This window comes from Syngnathoides biaculeatus, chromosome 13 (genome assembly GCF_019802595.1).
Source record: "Syngnathoides biaculeatus isolate LvHL_M chromosome 13, ASM1980259v1, whole genome shotgun sequence".
NCBI classification, from domain to species: Eukaryota; Metazoa; Chordata; class Actinopteri; order Syngnathiformes; family Syngnathidae; genus Syngnathoides; species Syngnathoides biaculeatus.
Genome location: NC_084652.1, coordinates 27,503,287 through 27,528,962, shown reverse-complemented (window position 1 = coordinate 27,528,962; position 25,676 = coordinate 27,503,287). Strand labels below are relative to the sequence as shown.

At 41.5% G+C, this 25,676-nt stretch overlaps 1 protein-coding gene across 7 annotated transcripts in view; it reads right to left on the bottom strand.

Moving 5' to 3' along the window:
• The window catches only part of LOC133510963 (xenotropic and polytropic retrovirus receptor 1 homolog), a 127,843-nt gene that overhangs the window by 65,261 nt on the left and 36,906 nt on the right, over positions 1-25,676 (bottom strand). For all 7 annotated transcript variants that reach the window (XR_009797746.1, XM_061839503.1, XM_061839498.1 and 4 more), the window contains 5 exons: positions 22,081-22,182; positions 21,732-21,955; positions 14,077-14,226; positions 11,721-11,804; positions 3,859-3,940 (listed from right to left, as the gene is read on the bottom strand). Coding sequence is in view for 6 of the 7 variants with exons in the window: in XM_061839503.1 (XP_061695487.1) it covers positions 3,859-3,940; positions 11,721-11,804; positions 14,077-14,226; positions 21,732-21,955; positions 22,081-22,182 (642 nt within the window). In the remaining variant the exon portion in view is untranslated. The remainder of the gene's footprint in view (positions 1-3,858; positions 3,941-11,720; positions 11,805-14,076; positions 14,227-21,731; positions 21,956-22,080; positions 22,183-25,676) is intronic.

Genomic DNA, 25,676 nt, shown 5'->3' with positions numbered 1-25,676 from the left:
ACTGCAACATCCTTGTTTTTCTTGAAATAACGCCCTCATTTGAAGGTTATCCAAATGTTGACATTAAGACGATTGAGATTTCTTTTAAAAATTTGGGCATCAAAGTTTAGAATTTATATTTTTATTCCTCCAATTAGTCCAACTATCAAAATGTGTCAACATTTCTCGGCAAATGTTTTCTTACCTGTGAGGTTCAGAACTTTATGCACTAGGGTGGCAACACCTTTTTTTCCTCCCCTCTTTGGATAATGAGCTAAAAACCCGACCTAGGATGATTAAGAATTTATAACTAACCACCTTGAGTAGGCTCTTATCGTAAACTTAACTAAAAACAGACAAGTATTGGCGAGAGCCACACAACACTAAAAATCAACTACAGTGCAAACAACAATATCAGAATCAGCTTTATTGGCCAAGTGTGTAACAATACACGTGTCTCCGGTAGTACAACATTTAGAACAAAGAAACTAAGAACAAGAGACATTCAGTTACAGATGTGCAAGATGCAGTCTTCTTCATCAAGGGGTTAGGGAACCTTTTTGACGAAAAGAGCCATGAAAGCAAAATATTTGGAAATTTATTTCAGTTAGAGCCATATATTTTCAAAATGAATTAAACTAAATGTCAGTATAATAAGCCTATGAATTTATCATTTTAAATAATGTTGTTATAATACCATTAATGTGACCTCTGGTGCTGAATGGATTTGCTGATCTCTTTGTAGTCGGCTGGTACTTGGTGAGGTTAAGCTTTATGCAAGCGTTGAGATTTCATCCGTTAAACGTGATAGGAGATTGGACTTCATGTTTTTAAGATGTGAGAATTACTGCTCACATGCATATGTAGATCTGAACAAGGTCGATACAGCAAAACTCACACGCTGCAGTGTGTGGTATCTGATAGTTCCAAATTTTAAGAATCAGATGATCTATGGGTTGAAGATTTTTTATTTCTGTCCACATGTGCTTCTTTGCCACACTCCACTTTCGGTCATGTGATTCTTTCCAAATCTTCATTCTGTGACTTAAACTTGTTCACCCACATGTCTGAGGCCTTCAGGTCAGCCACTTACTTCTACTTCAAAATTTCTGACACCAGGAATGTAACTCAGGTCGGCTGTGTTCAGTGAACACTCGTTTGGATGGGTAATGAATTTAAAAATACGAGTGTGCTCACGAAATTCTCCAATGCGTGCTATGAAGGACTGTAGGAGACTGGATGTGAAGCCAGTTAACTGGTGGAGATCAAAGTTTTGAATGGGGCCACTTGCTGTGGATGCATCTTCAAACTGGCTCAGTTTTTCAAAATGTAGTAAATATACAAGTGGGATGGAACAGTTGGCGGAAGGCATCTAGTGTTTTATGTGACAGAAGAGTCTCCGCTAGGATGAAGGGCAAAGTTTATAAAACAGTGGTGAGGCCGGGCATGATGTACAGATAAGAGATGGTGGTTCTGAAGAAACGGAAGAGTGAAGCTCCAGGGAGAAGAGATAACAAGGGTGGAGAATTTCAAATACTTGGGGTCAACAATACAGACCAATGGTGAGTGTGGTAAGGAAGTGAAGAAACGGGTCAAAGCAGGATGGCACAGTTGGCGGAGGGTTTCAGGTGTTCTAGAGAGTCGGATCAAAGGGCAAAGTTTATAAAACAGTGGTGAGGGCGGCCATGATGTACGGATTAGAGATGGTGGCTCTGAAGAAACAACGGGAAGCAGAACTAGATGTAGCAGAAATGAAGATGTTGAGGTTCACGCTCGGAGTGAGCAGTTAGGATAGGATTAGAAATGAGCTCATTAGAGGGACAGCCAAAGTTGGATGTTTTAGAGTTTGATGTTTTGGAGACAAGGTTAGCGATAGAGAGCAGACAGATAATTTGGACATGTCCAGAGGCGAGAGAGTGAGTATATTGGTAGAAGGGTGCAGAGGATGCAGGTGCCAGGCAAAAGAGCGAGAGGAAGATCAAAGAAAAGTTTGATGGATGTTGTGAGAAAGGACATGAGGACAGTGGGTGTTAGAGAAGAGGATGCACGAGAGAGGCTTAGTTGGAAAAAGATGATATGCTGTGTCGACCTCTAATGGGACAAGCCAAAAGAAAAAGAAGAAGTAAATGACCTGTTTCAACATCCATAATGAAGGTCTAGCTTGTTTTCAAAAGCAAACAGCTCGTTGAAGGGATAATACTGTATTTCCAATGCCTTGCATTTTCACGTTGAGCTGGTTCAGATGTTCAATCATATTTACGAGATAGTAAAACATGAGGAGCCATTCATTTTCGGCTAGTTCAGGATGCTCGATTTTCGTTCCACCAAGCTGCAAAACGGCTAAGTATGTCTTGTATCTGTTTGATTATTTTGTCTTTGTTCGGACGATCATCAAAAAGTTCCTTCGCTCCTTCCAGCATGAAGATTTTACCAAACTCGCCATCTGTGAATGGTTTTCCGTTCCTCACTATTGCTAAAGATCCAGCAAAGCCAGCAGAATTATAGTCACCTTGCGAGGTCCATACACGGAGTTGCTGCTGGCTAGCTTGCACCTTGCGCAGTCGCTCTTGGCACGCTTTCTTTCTGCTATCTCCCGCAGGGTAATTTGATGCAAAGGTAGCATGGTGCATGTCGAAGTGCAGCTTGACATTTGTCCATTTCATCAATGCGATTTTCTCATTGCAAATTAGCATTAGACACACCGCAGAACCTGCTCTCTCCACAAAGGCGACCTCTTCGGTCCATTCATCCCAAAATCTAAGACGCTTGTCACCTTTTTTTCTTTTCGCTATCTTCTTTGTCGAAGGGTTAGCTTTGAGCTAATGACCAAGCAGACTGAAAGGAGGCGTCTACCTGTATAACCAGCAGTGGCAAACGTTGGCCAGTACCATCCAATTAAAATAATGGACAATTGCTCCTGCAGCAAACTGCAGCCATGAACAGGACATGAGCAGTGAAAAATCGATTGTTTTATCTGACAGCCAGGTGCAATCGTCAAAAGAGACACACCTGACTCGCGAGCCATAGGTTCCTGACCCCTGATTTAGAACAATAAGTGCATTAACGCCCCACATTATGTTATACTTATACAGAGTGCCTTTACCCAAATGGAGATGCCGTTGTAGACCAGTGCAATGACAATTGTGCAAAGGGAGCAGTTTTAGTGAGTCTTCAGTGATATCTACAGAATATACTGTAGCTCCACTAGCACGTCATTTTCAGCCGAAGCCCAAGGGTGAACTTTCCCAGCAGTTTTCAATGGAGTAGCATCAGCTATCGTAAGGTGCTTGGATCCTTGCTTTCTATCCCATTTTACTTACTTTTCCATCATTCTTGGATGTTTTGGGATTCGGCATACTTTTTGCATGATCTCTTTCAAAAAGTTTTGTGCTTATTTGTCAAGAAACATTCTCAAAATGGCTTAAATTTGATACTTCTTTGAGAGCTAAAAAGTTTAACATCTTCAATGGTGAGTGCCATCATTCTATAGAATTATTTTTTAAATTGAGTAAAGCTCTCAACTCTGAACTCTCCCCAAAAATCCTAGGGTATGCAAGCACAAGAGTGATTTTTAAAAAAAATGTAATCAGATTTTCAAAAATTGTTCAGCCATAGACCTGATTGAGGACTATATAGTTTTAATTGGGTCATATTGCTGAAACCTTATTGGCCTCCCCATGACGATGTCAGCCTAGGGGGAGACAAAGATTTAGCCACAGAAAGACATGTAATTTTATGGCTAATTTAACATGAATGTAGCTAGGAGAATTTTACCCATTATATATATTGGCAAAGAGATTTCATGAGCCAGTGCATACCCTGCTAATACATTCCAAGTACAGTAACAAATGTAGTATTTCCAAATTGTGTGTGAAATACCTGTAATCATAACAGTGACCAACAAGACAAGAAAAACTCCACAGTATAGTCCAACTCGAAAGGTGGTCCAAGCAGGAGCCGGCTGAAAGAAGACAAAATCTATGTGTGAGTTAAACTGTTTTAGCAGAAAGGAATAATTGTCAAGTAATACAGCATTCCATCTGGATGTGCAATATCTGGGCGATCAAATGTAGCACAGGATCAACCAATGAATATATGTATATATATTTTTTTTTATTTAGTTTTCATATATTTCTGAGCTCACTTGTCGTTGTCACGTTTCCCCAGCAGGATTAACAGGACATGGTGCCAACCCCCGAACACGTTGGTGGATACTAATACTGAGGGATGATGTCAAGCTAAAGAAGCAGTCTTATCGACCCTCATTTGCCCGTGGGACTCCCTCGGCAGCTGTTAGGTATCAGCAAGGCCGAATACAGCATGGGAGTTGCTGAGGCAAAAACCCAGGCGAGGTAGGTTTTCGGTGAGGCCATGGAGAATGACTGCAGGACGGCTTCGAGGAAATTCTGGTCGACTGTCCGGCATCTCAGGAGAGGGCAGCATGCACCGTCAACACTTCGGAGTTCCTAAAGCCTCGGGATGTTGTGGGGGTTTCCTGGTCGACACGCCCCTGCAACATCGCATGAACATCGGGCACAGTACATCTGGGTTGGCAAACTTGGATAGTGGTCCACCTTTTTTAAAAAATGGGACCAGAGGGTGAGTTCCAACTACAGGGAGATCACACTCATCAGTCTCCCTGGTAAGGTCTCTTCAGGAGTGCTGGAGAGCAGGGTCCGGTTATTCGGGAGTATGGGCATTTGTTGTTCTGTGGTGGGGGTTTTCAAATGGAATTGTGGTGTCTCAATGCTTCTCAGGCTACAAGCGTCACTGGTAGAGGTGCAGCAGATACATTATATGGGGTAGTTCTGATTTTGGTCTGTGGCACAGCAATGAGTTTGGTTTCACTGGTGTCATGGAGTCCTGTGGGGGGGAGCATGGGGCACGAAACCCCCTGATACTGGCTGTTTGGTCCCTGTACAATCGGTGTCAAGAGTTTGGTCCACATTTCCGGCAGTAGGTCGGACTCGTTTCTGCTTAGAATTAGACTCCGCCAAGGCTGCCCTTTTTGACTGATTCTATCCATAACCTTTATGGACTGAATGTCGAGGCGCAGCCGAGGCAAAGAGGGGGTCTTGTTTGGTGGCCTCAGCATTGCATCTCTGCTCTTTGCAGATCTTCTTTTTCTTTCAGCTTGTCCCGTTAAGAGAGAGAGCTTGTCTCCTTCTCGAGTGTTGTGATGACTGGACATTCGTATTATTTACTTGTTTTCTTCTTTTTCTTTCAGCTTGTCCTATTAGGGGTTGCGTGTCATCTTTTTCCATCCTCTATCGTGCATCCTCCTCTCTAACATCCACTGTACTCATGTCCTGCCTCACAACATCCAGCAACCTTTTCTTTGGTCTTCCTCTCGCTCTTTTGCCTGGCAGCTCCATCCTCAGCACCCTTCTACCAATATACTCACTCTCTCGCCTCTGAACATATCCAAACCATCGTAGTCTGCTCTTTCTAACCTTGTCTCCAAAACATCCAACTTTGGTTGTCCCTCAATTGAGCTTACTTCACGTCCTATTCAACCTGTTCACACCAAGCGGGAACCTCAGCATCTTCATTTCTGCTACCTCCAGTTTTGCTTCTCGTTGTTTTTTCAGAGCCACCATCTCTAATCCCTACATCATGGCCGGCCTCACCACTGTTTTATAAACTTTGCCCTTTGATCCGACTCTGTCACATAGAACACCTGAAACCCTCCGCCAACTGTGCCATCCTGCTTTGACCCGTTTCTTCACTTCTTTACCACACTCACCATTGGTCTGTATTGTTGACCCCAAGTATTTGAAATTCTCCACCCTTGTTATCTCTTCTCCCTGGAGCTTCACCTTTCTCCTCCGCCCCTCTAGTTCACGCAGATATATTCTGTTTTACTTCGGGTCCTCTTCATTCGTCTCCTTCCCAGTGCGCACCTCCATCTTTCTAATTGATCCTTCGCCCGTTCCCTGCTTTAACTGTAGATCACAATATCTGCGAACATCATGGTCCAAGGGGATTCCAGTCTAACCTCATCTGTCAGCCTATCCATTATTACTCCAAACAGGAAGGGGCTCAGCGCGTAACCCTGATGCAGTCCCACCTCCACCTTAAATTCTTCTAACACACCTACAGCACATCTCATTGCTCTTCTGCTCCCCTCATACATGTCCTGCACTATTCTAACATATTTCTCAGCAACACCAGACTTGCGCATGCAGTACCACAGTTCATCTCTTGGTACTCTGTCATGGGCTTATTTTCTTCTCTTTCTAGGCATGAAACCACACTGTTGTTCACATGTACTTACTTCAATCCTGAGTCTAGCTTTCACGACTCTTTCCCATAACTTTATTGTGTGGCTCGTCATCTTTATTTCTCTGTAGTTTCCACAGTTCTGAACATCCCCTTTGTTCTTAAAAATGGGGACTAGGACACTTTTCCTCCATTCTTCTGACATCTTCTCTCAGGCTAGTATTTATTGAATAAGTTAGTCAAAAACTACACAGCCACCTCGCCAAATTGCTTCCATACCTCCACTGGTCCACTGTGCCTTTTTAACTTCTCCCTCACTAATCATTGCCACTTCCCGGTCATTCACGCTTTCCTCTTCTACTCGACCTTCTCTCCCATTTTCTTCATTCATTAACTTCTCAAAGTACTCTTTCCATCTACCTAGCACACTACTGCCACCAGTCAACATATTTCCATCGCTTTGCTTAATCACCTTTACTTGCTGCACATCCTTCCCATCTCTATCCCTCTGTCTGGCCAACCTGTCGAGATCCTTTTCTCCTTCTTTTGTATCCAACTTGGAATACATGTAGTCATATGCCACTTGTTTAGCCTTGGCCACCTCAACCTTTGCCCTACGACGCATCTCAATATATTCCTTATGCCTCTCGTCAGTTGTCTTCGTGTCCCACTTCTTCTTCACTAATCTCTTTCCTTGGGTTCCACCACCAAGTCTCCTTCTCCCCTTTCTTACCAAAAGACACCCCAAGTACTCTCCCGCCTGCCTCTCTGAATACCTTGGCAATAGTATTCCAGTCTTCCGGGATCTCTTCCTGTCCATTTTGAGCCTGTCTCACTCCTTTCCGAAAGGCCACACAGCATTCTACCTTTCTCACCTTCCACCACCTGATTCTCTGCTCTACCTTTGTCTTCCTAATCTTCCTACCCGCTACCAGAGTCATCCTACAAACCACCATCCTATGCTGTCAAGCCACACTCTCCCCCGCCACTACTTTACAGTCAGTAACATCCTTCAGATTCCATCGTCTGCACAAAATATCATTCACCTGCGTGCTTTTATCTCTGCTCTTGTAGGTGACTCTATGTTCCTGTCTCTTCTGGAAATAAGTGTTCACCACTGCCAATTCCATCTTTTTTGCGAAGTCCACCACCATCTGTCCCTCAAAGTTCTTTTGCTGAATACCGTACTTACCAATCACTTCTTCATTGCCCATTTCCTTCCAAAACATGTTCATTGCAGTCTGCACCAATCACAACTCTCTCTCTGTCTGGGATGCTCAGGAGTACTTCGTCTAGTTCCTTTCAGAATTTCTCTTTCAACTCGCAGTCACATCCTTCCTGTGGGGCATAGCTGCTAACTACATTATACAAAACACCCTCAATTTCAAGTTTCATTATCATCACTCGATCTGATACTCTTTTCACCTCTTTGAACCCTGCACCTAAACTTCTAGCCTTACTCCTTTTCCACATGCTCTCATGGATCTCCAAATTCTCATGTCAACTAACTCCTGAGCTTTTCCTGTCATTGTCTCAACGTTCAATGTCCTTATACACAGCTATATGGTGTGTGTCTTTCTCTTCTTCTTCCGCCGACTCAGCCTCTTTCCTCCTCTTTTTAGTCTTCGACCTACATTATCTGAGTTTTTACCTCTGCCTTGCGATTAACATTTCCTGCTGCGGGTGTAGGAAGACCGGGTCACGGCCTAAACTTTAAGGAATTCGTATGATGAACGCTCATATATGTTTGGCACAGTTTTACACCGGATGCCCTTCCTGACGCGACCCTGCATTTTCCCAGGCTTGGGACCAGCCGACAGGTAGCACAATAGTGTGCTGTCCATTATTGCGCTGCAGATAATCAAAAAGAAGCAGCAATCAAATAAGGTCAGCACATGAGATACACAATTCACATACTACCTAATGTGGATGGAGGGGATGCAAACCACAATGGCCCTCACTCTCGTAGTTTAAGGTTGAGTCCACGATTGATGTTTCGTCCTCGTTGTTTACTCTATCTCTGCTCTTTGCAGATGATGTGGCTTTATTGGTTTCTTCCAGCCATGATCTACAACGCTCACTGGAGCTGTTTGCAGCAGTGTGAAGCGGCTGGGATGAGAATCTGGGACCATGGCCCTCAGTTGGAAAATGGTGGCATACCCTTTCCGGGTTGGGAATGAGATCCTGCCCCAAGTGGAGGAGTTCAAGTGTCTTGTGGTCTTGTTCAGGAGTGAGGGAAGAATGGAGCGGGATATTGACAGGCAGATGGGTGCAGCGTCTGCAGTGATGCGTACTTTTCAATCAGTCCGCTGTGGTGAAGAGGGAGCGTTCTCGAAAGGTGAAGCTCTACATTCTTACCCTCACCTATGGTCACGAGCTGTGGGTCGTGACCAAAAGAACAACATCCCGGATACAAGAGGCCGAAATTAATTTCTCACCCAGCAATCAGAGGTACTGAAGAGAGATTTGATCTCTCAACCAAAGTGCAAGGTTTGGATGCTGAGGTTTTTAATCAACGGACATCTCCCACTTATACGATCTGGAAAATAAAATTTCTCGAGGCTCCGTCAATTGAATAAGTGGTTAAGCAAAGTGTTTACTGCACTATCTGTGAGTTTCATTGATAATTTCTGCCTTTTTTGGTTTCTGTCGGAATAGACAAGGTGTGAAGTTATTGGCTGACAAAATTTGTTACTCTGTGCGTCATTCACCACCCTGTAAAGAAAATGAAAGTTTCTTTTGGCTTGTCCCGTTAGGCAGGGTTCATACACTTCCAGAGAATCAAAATTCCATGAATTTTCCATGATTTTCCAGCTACTCAATATAAAATTCCATGACTAATGTTGGATTGACTGGTTGTGGCAGACAGCTATATTTCAGCTATATGATTGTGTGTTGCCACTTAAATGCCAAAGCTTAACAATGTAGTAGGTGCATCATAATGACTGTGAAATTTATGGTTATCAAAAATATAAACTATAATTACAAGTGTATAAAAGTATTCTTCATAAGAAGCTCATTGGCTTTGCGTGTCATCAGAAGGGTGATGGGCATGCTTTTACAAAGCCATTCGTCTTTGAGTTTGCTTATCCTATCACTAAAACATGGCATTAAAGCACGCTCGTAAGTGGTTTCTTATCTGCTTTGTTGTAAGGTAAGAGTACTCTTCAGTTACAAAGGCTTTATGCAAACAAGCCTTGGGCTTCAAACTTGCTTACAACCTTGACTAATAGACCAACATGGTGTAGAAGCCACTGCAGTCAACACCAATAATTATACAGTATAGTGAAGTTGAGTCTGAATTGATTAGAGGGTGATCATGCTAATGGCAGCAAGATCACGCTCAAGAGCAGGATTTTGATTTTATCAGATTTTCATCGTTGCTGTTTTTATGCTGAATTTGAATCTGAGATCCATTATGAAGGAAAATGAAAAAATAAAATACAAAAATAAATTATATAGATATATAATTTGTAAGTCACTTATAATAAACAATATAAATTCAAAAACAAATAAAGATAAGTCATATATGATACTGGTAGTCCAATGATACTGATGTGATGTAGATGAGGATTTTTCATATTAACAGATTAATATAACTGCAAATTAAAATTCAAAAATAAATACTGCTATCTTACTATAAACCGGGGAAAAAAACATTTTAAAACTTCTTGTTAACAGATTAAAATAACATAACTGTAAATTAAAAATAAAAAAACAAATACATAACTAAAATACAAAAAAAAAATCAAAATCAGAAATGATAATTTCCAATTTCAACTTATATTAATAGAACAAGATATGAAACGGTATTTAGAATTTTTCATCAATAAAAATTCTTGATCTGACAAACCTAATCTGAAGAAAAGTTAAATGCACTGGCCTGTCATGGAATAAACACGAACGGCGTATCCCCGCAATGTTTTGAAAATGCTGAAAGTTAAGTCCAACATAATCGACGTTACTGGAAACAAACTAGCGATACATTGTAGCAGGCATTCCTGTCGGCAATCATGATGTATTGTTATAATCTAGCGTAAATTACAGCGGTATCGTCAATCCATTGATGAAAGCAAGAACTAGATGGTCTATATATTCCTAAAGCATGTAGATGGGAAAAGTTCTCAACTTTATGATAACGCAGTACCACATGGAAAATAAATCTCGTCCAGTTGCACCACTTTTTCTTCTATTATTCACATAACCTGACATACTTAAAGCAACAGCACTTATTTTTTTTAATTTTTTTTTTTTAGTTTTATCATGATTTTTGAACATAAACACAAGCAGCATGCATAACTCTTTGCTGTAAGCTGCCCAGACGGTGTGGGTGGACAGTGTTTGTAATTATGAGTGTACCCCTGTAAAGCCAAAGGTGAGCGGAGTCAGGTAAACTATCAGGAGACCGTGTGCTTCCATGTTGAAAAAAAAAAACAAAAAAAACAAAAAGAGTCATCCTGTGCTTCACTGCTATATTGGTTTTCATGTACGCTTATAATGTCTATGTATTTCTATTCGTAACAAATTTTACGCCTGTGATTATTCGTGCTCGACTGTGCAGATTTGCTACTGCGATCGTGCCAGTTAAGTTACAGTGACTGAAAATACCATGACATTCTCTGACCCGCGTCAAATATTTTTTATTTACTGGACTTTCAAGACCTGGAAAAGGCAATGTTTCTTTCCATGATATTACAGAAATTCCCTGACCCGTACGAACCCTGGTTAGGGTCACCACAGCGTGACATCTCAAATGAATGCTCATATTTGTTTGGCACAGTTTTTGCGCCGGATACCCATCCTGTTCCTATGCTGAAGAGGACATGACCTTGAAATGGGTGTTTCAACATGAAAATGATACCAAACACACAAATATACGAAGTCTTGCTTCCAAGCCAACAAAGTTAGTGGCCAACCCAATCCCTGGACCATAATCCAACCAAGAACTTGTGAGGTGACATCAAAAATGCTGTTTCTGAAGCAAAACCAAGAAATGTAAATGAACTGTGGATGTCGTTAAGGAATTTTGGAGTGGAATAATAGCTAAGAGGTGCACAAGTTGGTTGACTCCATGTCACAAAGATGTGAAGCAGTTATAAAAAACTGTGGTCATACAAGTAAATATTAATTCAGTGGTTCAAATGATTGGTAGAGCCTAGAAATAAAAAGGTTTTTACAAAATAGTTTTGAGTTTGTAAAGTCAAAGGCAGACTTGTTTTTTATACACCCCTTTCAACAAATTTCTCAATTGCACGGACAGCCTTACGAGTGTGTATATCATGAATCCTGGGTCTTGTTGATTTTCTGAGAATCTACTGCATTTACTGGTAACTTGTTGAACATGTAGCAATAAAAAAAATATACTGATAATGTAGATTAACCTGGTTAGTCACATTGGACTGCTATTATTTTGAACACTACTGTATGTTCCAACATTTGACCCCAATGTAATTTTTTATGTCAAAACCTGACATTCTTATAGGGCTGTGTGGCCTAACCTATCTGCGTTCATGTCTCACCTGTGCAGCTCCTAAAGGAGGTACCCTCAGTCTCTTCATGGCCTTCTGCCTGTCACCACCTTCCAATTCTGTTGTGACCAATGCCTGAAAGACAGCGAAAAGGTTGACTGATGATCTCAACAACAGTGTTCTTTTTTTGTTCTTGACTCTAAATTGAAATACTTAAGTATGCACCATGTCAAATATATCACTCTATTAATAATTAGGCTTGTATAACATTTCAAATATATACCCCAAAATATTCACTTTGACTCATATGAGTTTTGAGTGACATCCCATTCCTAATCCATGGTCCAACCTTTGCTGCTATAACCGCTTCAATTCTTCTGTAAAGGGTGTCCACAAGGTTTATGAGTGTGTCTTTGGGAGTTTTAGACCATTCTTCCAGAAACGCATTTGTGAGGTCACACACTGACTGTCTGCAGAGTAATAATAAAGGAGAAGATGACCGCGGCCATGTATTGTGAGATTTTGGGGAACATCATCTTTGCCTCAGTCAGAGCGTTGAAGATGGGTTGTGGCTGGGTCTTTAACATGTCAATGATCCGAAGCACACAGCCAGGAAAACCAAGGAGTGGATCCATCAGAAGGATATCAAGGTTCTGGTGTGGCTTAGCCAGTCTCCAGACATAAACCCCATACAAAATCTTTGGAGGGATCTGAAACTCCGTGTTTCTCACTGACAGCTCAGAAACCTGTCTGATCTAAAGAAGATCTGTGTGGAGGAGTGGGCAAAAATCCCTCCTGCAGTGTGTGCAAACCTGGTGAACAACTACAGGAAATGTTTGACCTCTGTGATTGCAAACAAAGGCTACTGTACCAAATATTAACATTGGTATTCTCAGGTGTTCAAATACTTCTTTGCACCTGTATTACACAAATATATCGTTATAAAAAAATCATATTTTGTGATTTCTGGATTTTTCTTTTTAGATTTTCTCTCTCACAGTGGACATGCACCTACGATGAAAATTTCAGACCACTCCCTGATTTCTAAGTGGGAAAACTTGCAATATAGCAGGGTGTTCAAATACTTGTTTTCTTGATTGTGAGAGCAGTCATTTCTATATCGACGGTGCTGGCTGTAAAGTGGAAAAGTAGTTGCTGATCTTCGCGATTCTTCTTTTTTTTCCCCCCCTTTCAATTTCTGCCATTAGGGGTCGCCACAGCGAGTCATCTCAGATGAATGCTCATATTTGTTTGGCACAGTCTTTACGCCGGATGTCTTTCCTGACGCAACCCCTGTGCATTTATCTGGGGAGACAGCTGGAGCCTATTCCAGGTAACTTCGGACTAAGACAGACTACACCCCGAATTGGTCGACAGTCAGCCGCAGGGTAGATTCACAAAAAATATTGTCCAATCAGTGTAAAAAAGAGAAATAAAAACAGCAATATGAAATTTGACTGTTAATTCGCTTCACTGTCTTGGACAACTGGCTATACACATGTATCTGGTGAATAAGTTGTCGAGATTTACACAGAAGAGTTTGAAAGCGTGTAAAAGTCTGGACGCATACAGACACTTTGTTGCTGGAGCTGTTCTCGATTAGGAATAAATCCCCCAAAGTGATGGACCCACTCAGATATTTTCAATACAAATATCTAAATAAATGACCTCTGGTTTTACACAAACTCACATTCATTAACTATGATTGAGGGGGAAAAAATTAGGACAGGGAGTCGTCTCCTCCATACACGGAAGCATATTGCTCCCACGTTAACCTCCGTAAACCTCTCTGTGACAGACGGTTTATTTTTTTAAATATGCATTGTTCTCAAATGAGTCCATTAGGCATTGCAAATACTTCTTGATGATTTCAGATTGAGAAGAATAATTCCTACCTGAAATAAAATGATTGCTACACAGGCATGTGTATTACATTGGGCACCATCCATCCCATTAAATTGTCAAAATCCATTGAGCTTTTCTCCTCTTTTCAGCTGGTATTCTATAGAATGAGATCTTTGAAGAACTGTCTCTCCTATTGTGACAACCAACACCACAACAGGTCTAAGGCAATTTGAAAAACCTGCTCTGGTTCAATGACTACCACACTGCTGAGCAGCTTTGCTTGACCGGCAATATGGCGTCACATGAAAAATAAATTGGGAAGAAACTGGAGCAAAACCAGAGTGGTGAAAAAATGGAAGACAGATTTGAATGGAAGACTTGGTCAATCATCAGCTCCAGAGACAATTAGAAGACACCTGTGTGGAACTTTTATAAAGACAGTAATCCACCCACAAAATCCCAAAAGAGAATATAATTTGGAAAATAAATCAGTTGGCCTAAATGGGGAAAGATTTTTTATTCATTGTGTCATGGAAAATTGTGTTTCATGAAATCAGTTTACCTCAGTCTCGGATATCAGCTGTGTGATTTTCTTGCAAGTGTAAAACGGAGCCACTTCAACATGGGAAACTCTCCAGTAAGCACCTCGTGATGTATCCAAAATCTTATCATGCTTCTTCAAGATCTTTCTGAAACCTGTGAAATTCAGGTTCTACAGACATGCATAGAGGAAACAGAGGAAATTGACTTGAGCATAATATAAGCACAAAACATTTAACATGCACTTTCTAAGGGACCAGAATCAAATACAACAAGATTTTTCGTGTCTCTTTCACTTCATCAGTATATGCAATTAGGGTCGGTAAGGAAAGAAGTAGCCCGATCTGGAATGTGAAAAATGATGAAAAAATTCTTCCTTGCCAGTCACGACTCTCAGCTCGTGATCATAGGCGAGGCTAAGAACGTAGATCGACGAGTGAACACAGAGCTTTGCCTTTGAGCTTAGCTCTTTCTTCACCACAACAGACCTACACTAAGTCTGCATAACTGCAGACATTGCACCGATCCACCTGTCACTCTTTTGTTCCATTCTTTCCTCACTCGTGAATAAGACCCCAAGATACTTCAAGTCCTCCTCTTGGAGCAGGCACTCCACCCTTTTCTAACTGAGGACCATGGTCTCATATTAGGAGGTGCTGATTCTATCCCAGTCGCTGCAGAGGTGCCAAAGTGGCTCTCTTGTCGTTTGCTCTGCCTCTGAGTGCATTGGCCTCTGTGATAAACCTCAGATTCCTCTTTTCTTCTGCCTCCTCACACAGCCTGTCAGCCTTCTCAATAAGCGTAGATATGTCAGTCTTTTTTGGCTTTGAGACTGTCTATCTCTGCCTTAGCTGCCTTCCTCTTCTCTGCCCGCTTTGATGCATCCTTCTTCTTTTCCTTCTCTAGATGCTGGACATAAATACTTGTGGCAGAAGACGAATCGACCAACAGCTCCTTTGTGATAGGGACATCAAACATACTCTGATTCAGCCTTCACTTTCTGCCTCAGTAGAGATGAAAAGTCGGCAGCAATGCCAAATGTAGCAAGGTACGAAGTCGTCCTTTCCCCACAGTGGTAGTTTTTTTGCAATGTCACTGTCTGGAAACATGACTGCAAACACTTTCAAATTATTTTCACAAGATTTGTAACTGTAATGGCTGCAGATCACTTTAAAATCTACACGATCTCTGCCTTTAACAAGTCTGTATTCGTGTCTTGAACTACGTTCATAAAGCCTGACTTCTGGCTGGTTGAAGTCGTACCACTGCCTGAAGTTGATGCTTCACTATCTTGATATTTTGATAGAAACAGATTCATACTAACAGAAGATGAGACTTCGGCAAATCAGCGTGTCTCCTGTTTTTCCGGTGCGACTCCAGTGCTTTGACGCCCATCTTTCCAAGCTGGTAACTCTGTTTGCACAGATGACAGTGGAACATGTGGCGATCTTTTGGATCTCGACGAACCCAGCTCCCAAACTCCTTACTTTCGACCCAAGCATCTTGAAAAATGCACTTCCCCATGATACAAGTTGGATCGATCAAAGAACTACGCTACGTCGTAACGAAGACGTAGTGAAATGCCTACTCATGGGAAACGTAAAATAGAATATCGACAAGATGGCGAACACAGTGACTTCTCTTGACAATATCCTGCTGTTTTAGACGCCAGACGGATCGCTATTTTTTTTTTTTTTATAATTTTTTTTAGGGAGAATTTTGGTCCTCCCTTTGATTTTTTTTTTTATTTAAGGCCTTTTTAAGGGCTTGACCGGTTTTCACTAAATATTAAGGGCTTTTAGGGGTCCCTAAATGCACCCTCGGAAATTTAGGGGTTTTTAGGGACTTTTAGGGCCGTGTGCGAACCCTGTCGTTCAAACACGGTTAGTGAAATTAGGACCAAAAAATTCCAATTTGGTCTCATCTGATCACAAAACGTTTCTCCCATGACTCCTCTGTGAAATCCAAATGGTCATTGGCAAACTTAAAACGGGCCTTGACATGTGCTAGTTTCAGCAGGGGAACCTTCCGTGCCATGCATGATTTCAAACCATGACGTCTTAGTGTATTACCAATAGTCACCTTGGAAACGGTGGTCCCAGCTTTTTTCAGGTTATTGACCAAGTCCTGTCCTGTAGTCCTGGTCTGATTCCTCACCTTTCTAAGGATCATTGAGACCCCACGCGGTGATATATTGCATGGGGCTACACTCGGGTTACGATTGACTATCATGTTTTGCTTCTTTCATTTTCTAAAGATTGCTCCAACAGTGGACGTTTTTTCAGCAAGCTGCTTGGCAATTTCCCCTGGTGAGTTGTTCCAGGCATGTCCAACCGGAAAGAGACCCAGGACACGCTGGAGAGACTTTGTCTCTTGGCGGGCCTGGGAAGGCCTCGAGATCCCTCTGGCAGAGCTGAATGAAGTGGCAGGAGAAAGCGAAGTATGGGTATCCCCGATACGGCTGCTGCCCACGTGACCCGTCCCGGAGAAGCGATAGAGCGAGGGATGGATAGGTGATTTGGAAGGGAATAAGTCATCAAGAGGGACGTCCGAGTCACTTCTGGTTTGACACCCCAAAGGTGTTCACTTTATAGCTGGGGACTTTAACGAGGCCAATCCGAAGACTGTACTCCCGAAGGTCCACCAGGATGTTAAAAGGTCCAACAAGCGGTCAAAAGACTTTCAAATGTGTGTACTCAAACATCAAGCATGGCTACAAAACCACACCCCTCCCCAATACTGGTGAGTCAGACCACATCTCATTCCTTCATATACATTTCCCTCCAGGGCGACCAAAAAGACTGTAACACCCTGGCCGCAATCGGTACTCAGTGAACTCCATGACTTCATTCAACAAACAGACTGGGACTTATTTGTACATGTTTTGAGAGGCTGGTCCTCAAATACTTCAAAGAGTGCCTCCTCCCCAACTTCAACTCCTACCAGTTCACAAACCAGGTGAATAGATAAGAGGACACCATCAGCATAGTTCTGCACGCTGTGTTGAGTCACCTGGAACAGGCGCGGAGCTACGCGAGGATACGCTGTGTGGATTACAGCTCGGCCTTCAATTCAATTATTCCAGACATTCTTATGACTAAACTGAACATCTTGGGCTTCCCACCTCTCACATGCACCGAGATCAAGGACTTCTGGACCACTACACCCGAGACTGAGAATCAGATGCCACCTTTCCTCCACCCAAACAATGTGTTCACCACAGGACTGACAGAGCAATTACCACCCTGAACCCCCAAAGGAACACTTTTTATTCATTTGTATTTTTTTTATTCCAATTTTTATATTGATTTTATGTATGCACTGACTTAGGAGAGGTTCTCCAGTTTTGTTGTATCATAGTAAAACGATTATAAATGGCTCTCATTCATTCATCCAAGTCAAAACTGCATACACTAATGTACACAAAACTGTCATTTGCGCTTTTTATGCATTTTCCCTTTGGTAAAGATTTCTTTTTTAGGTACGGTACATTTCAGCTTCCACTGAAGTACATTTCCCCTAAACAGTATATGCTCAACGTCAGTCCCAAATATCACCCCAAGTAACACCACTGACAAGTCTATTCCATTTCATTATGTTGTAGGGACTCATGTTGCACATACTTCACTGTTGACTGATCAAAATTCAACATTTAACAGTCAACCACACAATGAACAATCCACCCTTCATTGCCATCCATTGTCATTTGGAGGGCCATGTAATAATTTCTCAAGGAAAGACAAGTTTGCATGGATCGTTTCATTCTAGAGACAGTCGATTGAACCATCTGGGCAAACAGTACATGGCTATAGCTTATATAGGACTTGCTAAGGTCATGGTGTTCTGTTCATTGTTCTTTGAGGCCAGGGGTGGTTAACCAGTAACAGATGAAGAGCCACATTTTTTACTGTGTTACAATAGAGAGCCACATCATACCATATCATATCATCCATCCATCCATCCATCCATCCATCCATTTTCTGAGCCACTTATCACGAGTGTTGCCGAAGTGCTGGATTCCAATTATAGCTGTCATCGGCCAGGAGGCAGGGTACACCCTGAACTGGTTGTCACCCAATCACAGGGTACATGGAGACAGACAACAGTTGCACTCATGATCACACCGAGGGGCAATTTAGAGTCTCCAATTAATGAACGTTTTTGGGATTCACACAGATCTTCTCTAGATCATAAAGGTTTCTGGGCTGTCACTGAAAAACACGGAGGTTCAGCTCCCTCCAAAAATTTCAGTTTAGGTCTGGAGACTGGCGAGGCCTTGCCAAAACCTTGATATTCTTCTTACGGAGCCACTCCTTGGTTTTGCTGGCTGTGTCCTTCGGGTCATTGTCATGTTGAAAGATCCAGCCACGACCCATCTTCGATGCTCTGACTCAGGGAAAGAGGTTGTTCCCCAAAAATCTCACAATACATGGCCGCGGTCGTCCTGTCCCATGAGCAGAAAAACACCCTCAAGGCATAATGCTACCACCCCCCATGCTTCAGTCGGGATGGTGTTCTTGGGATGGAAGTCCTCATTCGTCTACCTCCAAACACGGTCAGTGGAATTATGAGCAAAAAGTTCCATTTTGGTCTCATCTCACCACAAAACTAATTCCCATGACTCCTCTGTATCATCCAAAAGGTCAATGGCAAACATAAGACGGGCGTCAACATGTGCTGGTTCAAGCAGGGGAACCTTCAGTGCCATGCATGATTTCAAACCATGACGTCTTCGTGTATCACCAACAGTCACCTTAGAAATGGTGGTCCCAGCTCTTTTCAGGTCATTGACCAAGTTCTGTCACGTCATCCTATGGTGATTCCTCACCTTTCTAAGGATCTGATACCCCAAGAGGTGATATCTTGCATGGGGCTCCACTCCGACTAAAATTGACTGTCATGTTTCGCTTCTTCCATTTTCTAATGATTGCTACAACAGTGGACCTTTTTTAAGCAAGCTGCTTGACAATTTCTTCGTAGCCCTTTCCAGCCATGTGGAGTTGTACAGTTTTGTCTCTGGTGTCTTTGGACAGCTCTTTGGTCTCGGCCATGTTACAAGTTTGAGTCTTACTGTTGTATGGGGTGGACAGGTGTCTTTATGCAGCTAACAACCTCACATAGGTGGATCTGATCAAGGATAATACATGGAGTGGAGGTGGAGTTTTAAAGGCGGACTAATAGGACTTTGAGGGCCAGAATTCTAGCTGATAGACAGGTGTTCAAATACTTAACAGCTATATCACAAAAATAATTTGAAAAAAAAAAAATCATACATTGTGATTTCTCTCTCTCACAGTGGACATGCATCTACAATGAAAATTTCAGACCTCTCCATGATTTCTAAGTGGGAGAACTTGCAATATAGCAGGGTGTTCAAATACTTATTTTCTCCTCTGTAATTAGGAGAAAGGTTGATATATTGTGCACCCAAGAGAGTCGGTGGAGATGTAGTAAGGCTAGATAAGTTTAGGAGCACGGTTTAAATTATTCTTCCATGGAGTAGATGGGAAGAGAAATGGAGTAGGGTTTATTTTAACAGAAGAGCTGCCTAAGAATGTCTTGGACGTGAAAATAGTATTGTCTTGGAGGTGAAAAGAGTATCAGATCGAGTGATAAGGCTGAAATTTGAAATTGAGGGTGCTCTGTATAATGTGATTAGTGGTAATGTCCCACAGTTAGGATGTGACCGGGAGTTGAAAGAGAAATTGTGGAAGGAACTACATCAAGAGGTTCTGAGCATCCCAGAGACAGAGAGTTGTGATTAGTGCAGATTGTAATGGACATGTTGGTGAAGGAGACGGGGGTGATGAAGAAGTGACTGGAAAGTACGGCATCCAGGAAAGAAACTTTGAGAGACAGATGGTGGTGGACTTTGCAAAAAGAACAGAAATTGCAGTAATGAACACTTTTTGAAGAAACGGGTCCAAGCAGGTTGGAACAGCTGGCAGAAGGTGTCTGGTGTGTTATGTGACAGAAGAGTCTCTGCTCGGATGAAGGGCAAAGTTTACAAAACAGTGGTGAGGCCGGCCATGATATACGGATTAGAGACCGTGGCACTGAAGAAACATCAGGAAGCAGAACTGGAGGTAGCAGAAATGAAGATGTTGAGATTCTCGCTCGGACTGAGCAGGTAGGATAGGATTAGAAATGAGTTCATCAGAGGGACACTCAAAGTTGGATGTTTTGGAGACAAGGTTCGAGAGAGCAGACTTCGATGGTTTGGACATGTCCAGAGGCGAGAGACTGAGTTTATCAGTAGAAGGGTGCTGAGGATGGAACTGCATCCAAAAAAAGAGCAAGAAGAAGACCATAGAGAAGGTTGTTGGACATTGTGAGGGAAAACATGAGGGCATTTGGTGTTAGAGAGGAAGATGCAGGAGATAGGCTTAGATAGAAAAAGATGACACGCTGTGGCAACCCCTAACAAGACAAGCCAAAAAGAAGCAGAAAAAAAAATTGTTCAGAAGAACAGCGTACTTTGATTACGTTTGATTAGAGAGGAACCCCTATAAAGAGATGCAAAAAATATATCGGGTGTTCAGATAAAATGATCTTTAATGCCTTAAAATGGAGAGCAAAATCAGAGAGACAAGGCAGAAAACATAAGACAACCATCAAAATGAATTGCAGAATAACCTGAATGACAAAGCCTCAGCCAATGATCAGCTCCAGAACGATCAAAGACAGTCTGGAGTTCCCTGTGACAGAAAGAAGACATGTGAAGCTATTCTATTTACAAGAATCCCCATCTGTTTAAAAAACAAATAAATAAAAAGACGTGTTCAGAAAAGGCCACAATTTTCCAAAGAACACATCAACTGGCCAAAAGAGAAATGGAGGAACATTTTGTGTATTGATGATAGTAAAAATTTTATTTTTGGCTCCAGGGGCCACTGACATTTTGTGAGAAAACCCCTAAACTCTGAATTCAAGCCACAGTCCACAGTGAAGACAGTGAAGCATGGTGGTGCAAGCATCATTATATGGGCATATTTCTCCTCCTATGATGTTGGGCCCATTTATCGCATACCAGGGATCATGAATCGGTTTGAATGTCAAAATACTTGAAGAGGTCATGTTGCCTTATGCTAATGAAGTCATTCCCTTGAAATTTCAACAAGACAATGACCATAAACACACTCGTAAACATGCTAAATCTTGGTTCCAAATCAACAAAGTTAACGTGGCCAGCCCAATCCCCAGTAATCCAATCGAGAATTTGTGGGGTGACATCAAAAATGTTTTGTCTGAAGCAAAACCAAGAAATGTGACTGAATTATGGAATGCCATGAAGGAATCTTGGAGTCGAATAACAGCTAAAATGTGCCACAAGTTGGTTAACTCCATGACACACAGTTCCAAGACATTTAAAAAAAAACTGTTGTCGTTCCTGCCATATCTTCAAAACACGTGTTAATTGACAACTCAAGATTGCCTATTGGTGTGATTATGAGCATGACTGTTGTCCGTCTCTATGTGCCCTGTAATTGGCTGGCAACCAGTTCAGGGTGTACGCCGTCTCCTGGCCAACGATAGCTGGGATAGGCTCCAGCACTCCTGCAACCCTTGTGAGGATAAGTGGCTCAGAAAATGGATGAGTGGATGGATAATCAACTATTCCCCAAGGTATTCTATGGCCCTTATGTTTTGAACCTAATGGTTTTATATTGTTCACACCTGGTAGTTCTGCAACAGAATTAGACTAAGGTAGAACTCTGAGAATGCCAGCTGAAGGTCTTTTATATTTCTGTGCTTGCATCTCTCTTGCTGTGATAGGGTAAAGACTGTTTTCCTCCTTTGAAGACCCCGCCCATTCATTGCAATCTCCCTCTGGGCATCCAATGATGACTGCAATTCGTTTTGTAGAGTGGAATATCTCCGCTGAGCTTCTGCCAGCTTTTCTGTAAGATAGAGCAAAATAAGAGAGGCATAACATTTTACACAATTAAATGTGTGAAAAAAAATGCATCACTTATTGTCACCTCTGCATACAAACATTTAATGTCAATATATATTTTGTATTTACCAGAGTAAAATGTGTTAATCTTGGACAGTTCTTTTTCAGATGTCTGGAAGAATGTCTCTTCAAACTTTGCATAATACCTTTTAACGGTGTCCTCATCTGTCACTACAAAAAGAAAAATGTAAAGTTTGTGAACATTTAAGAAAAAGTCATTTCATTACAGTGTTTCAAGTCAAAAAGTACATTTTCAGTTTGAACCACTGTCGATAAGATCACACCATATATTGTAGCAGCAATACATACATACAGTGGTACCCAGTGATTCCCAACATTTATTGAGCACATATCTTACATTTGAAAAAGCTCGCAGCACACCATTAAAAAAATATGTCTCAAAAAGTGGAAAAACAAAAATCAATCATACACTTGCTGCCATAAAATAGAAGAGCATTTATTCGCTCTCTGTTGATATACGCTACTGCCATAGTAAGATGAAAAAAAGATACATTATTTGTTGTAAAAATAATATTTTGATCAATGAAGTGAAATTTGATTAAGTCCCACGGCACACCAGAAGACCCAAACTCCCATGGCATACAAATGTGCCATGGCACACTGGTTGGGAATTACTGCCTTAACCTGTGAGCTACTCTACTCTTATGAAATCCATTTTCTTCATAGAAATGAAGCCTAATCTGTTTCAGCCCCCTTTAAAAAAAATACCATAAAGATTTTTTTAAATAGCTGTGTATGAACACAAAACAAAATAGATTGTAAAAATATCTTGTTTTCTCAAGTGTAATTAGTCCCAAAACTTCTCATGTATAATGCGCACCCATGTATAATATGCACTCCAAAGGTGACCACAAAATTCTGGAAAACCCTTCTTTGTATAATAGATTTTTACAATGCATCATGTTGTTTATACCCGTATGATCAAAACGAAGTATACGTATTTTGTTATTTTTGAAGAGTTATTCTCAAGTTAAAAACTATTTGAACACATAATAGTTGCTTTTTATCTACAGTGATTCCTCTCTACATTGCGATTTACCTATTCCCGATTCAGTGCGTGCTTTTTTTTTTTTCACTCCCCCCCCAAAAAAAGCCAAATTGGCTTACATTAGGTATGATATTTACATGAGGCGGACTGATACAAGGCACATCCCCAGCACAACATGCGGAACAGTGAAGCAAAAAAAAAAATTTTTTTTAAATTGATTGAATGTTGGCATGACATCGACCATTGAAGAGCACAAGTGGCAACTTCCCTTGTCGACCCATTTCCTTGTCTCGTCCACGCTGTTGACCGGCTACATATGTTCTGTAGCTTCCTCTTTTTTTTGAAGTGATAACATTTTATGCTCAAGTAGTTGCAATAATGTACCACCTCAGCGTTGTGGCCCGTGAAAGCTTCTTCCGCGGCACCTGAGAGGTGGTAACGCCGTGGGCACTTTTTTCCTTTATGGATCCACTGGGTGGAATTGGCTCCCATGTGGGAGCACTTTTGTCCTTTTATGAACACATCAAGAGCAATCAACCACTTTGTGTAGCAAATGGCGTGGGCACCGTTGAGACCTACTGGGATGTCATCAATGGCGCCGGACAGGATACTTTTAACCTTGGTGGACCCTGCATTGTGATTCTCCCCCTCGAGGACAAGGCTTTTTGAGCAGCAAAGGCTGGTTTGAAAAATATACAGCCTCAGAATCGTGTCTCTGTATGGTGTTGTTCGTCGGTACGTTGAGAACGAGTTTCCTAGATGGTGGGTGCACATTTTAAACAGGGATGAAAAAGTCCTTATTTGGAAGAGGTAACCGAATTGCGTTTTCAATCACAAAAACAAGAAATTAAAACCGTTTTGAATGGATACGATATACATGTTATGAAAGCACACTTGGATGCCATGAGGCAAATCTGAATTCAATTTAGTTTCACTTCGAGTAGTTCACTTAGTTGAATTTGTAATTTTTTGGGGTAAAGGCATGCACCTAAATAAATGATCATATTGTGTCCATTTTGAAAACAGAATAGCATTTATTTATAGATGTCTACATAAATTTCAATCATATTAAATTTTATACAACTTACGTGTTAAAATCATCCATTGATCATGTTTGCAGCCCCCAGACCCCTGGCTATTTTTCAGTCTTTCTTCATTCAGTAAAATCACATGCCTGCTAAATGCATTACATGAAGAATGGACACCACCTCACACGTCATTGCACAAACAAACTGGACAGGAGTGGAAGAGTTTGGGACAATTTGTATAAGTAGCACAAAATATTTCTGATGGGACAGAAAAAGAACCAGATTTGGATTCGGATGACTTAACTGTCCAGAAAATCCCATTATTGGACAGTGTTAATCTGACACCAGATGCTGCTGTATTCACAGTGGTACCACGATCTACACAGACAATACTGGAAAAATAGAGCAACAGTGACAACCACAGGGAAATCAGAGACACATGCAGAACTACTACAAAAAATTGTTCGTAGCAGTTCAATTACCAAAGGAAATAGCCATTTGTAAATGTGCAGCACACACATCAAAAACAGACAAAGTATCATTAGGAAATGCATTTGCAAGTAAAACAGCAAAAGAAGTAGCAGCCAAAACCTTTATAGGATTAGCTGACCATGTAACAAATGAAGACATACTTTCAGATGATGCGTTAAACAAAATGCAACACCAAAGCTTAACAGCAGAACTAAAACTATGGAAAAATAATGTTGCTACATTACAAAATGGGATTTGTCAGCATAGATACAAAACACTTTCGACCAAAAAATGAGAAGTCTCAAGTCTCAGAGAGATTGGTAGCCCCAGTACAAAGCCATTACACGACCTTTGGGTTTAACTTGTAAGCAAAAAATTTTTGTAGGGCTTGTTTGACCTGTGCTAAACAATCCACAAGGGAATGTGCATCCAAAAGGTTGTCAGTTTCCTCAGGCTACAAATCCATTTCAGAGAACAGACATGGATTTCTGTTCGATGGATTATTTTATCATGAATTTGTTTATATCATCCATGTCCAAATCATTCTCCTGCGAGTGTCTTTGTGACCTGAAGTGCGACCCAGCCACATCGGTGGGGTGTGGGGTAGGGGTGGGGTGCGGGGGGGGGGTAGATGCACCCCCCCCTTGTGACTTCAAAGCAGATACTCCTGAACACCATCAACAGATGCACCCCTTGCTGACTTCAAAGCAGATACTCCTCAAACACCATTGTTATGTTTATCTTAGTATTTGTCTTTGTGTCGGTACTGCCATTCGTTCCTCCATTTGTTGTCATCTTGTGACCCTTTGTTTTGAGAAACTAATAAAAAGGGGGACACTGGTAAGACTGACTCACAACGGGTGTTGGCGTTGCAGCTGGTCAGTCAAACCCGTTTCTCCTCCAGAGCCAAATTCTCTTGTCCTTCCATTTGCATATTTCATCCAGCAGTTGGGTTTAAACCTAACATTTATATTGAACTAAATAAAAGTGAGTGAAAACAATACTGTTTAAGTCATTATTGATGCTCTTTCAAAATGTGTAGAAATATTACCAGCTAAACATGATGCACTAACAGTAGCTGAAGCATTATGCAAATATATCATACCAAATGGAACACAATTTGTTAAGTGTTCAACAAAATGGGATTCATGTTCCAC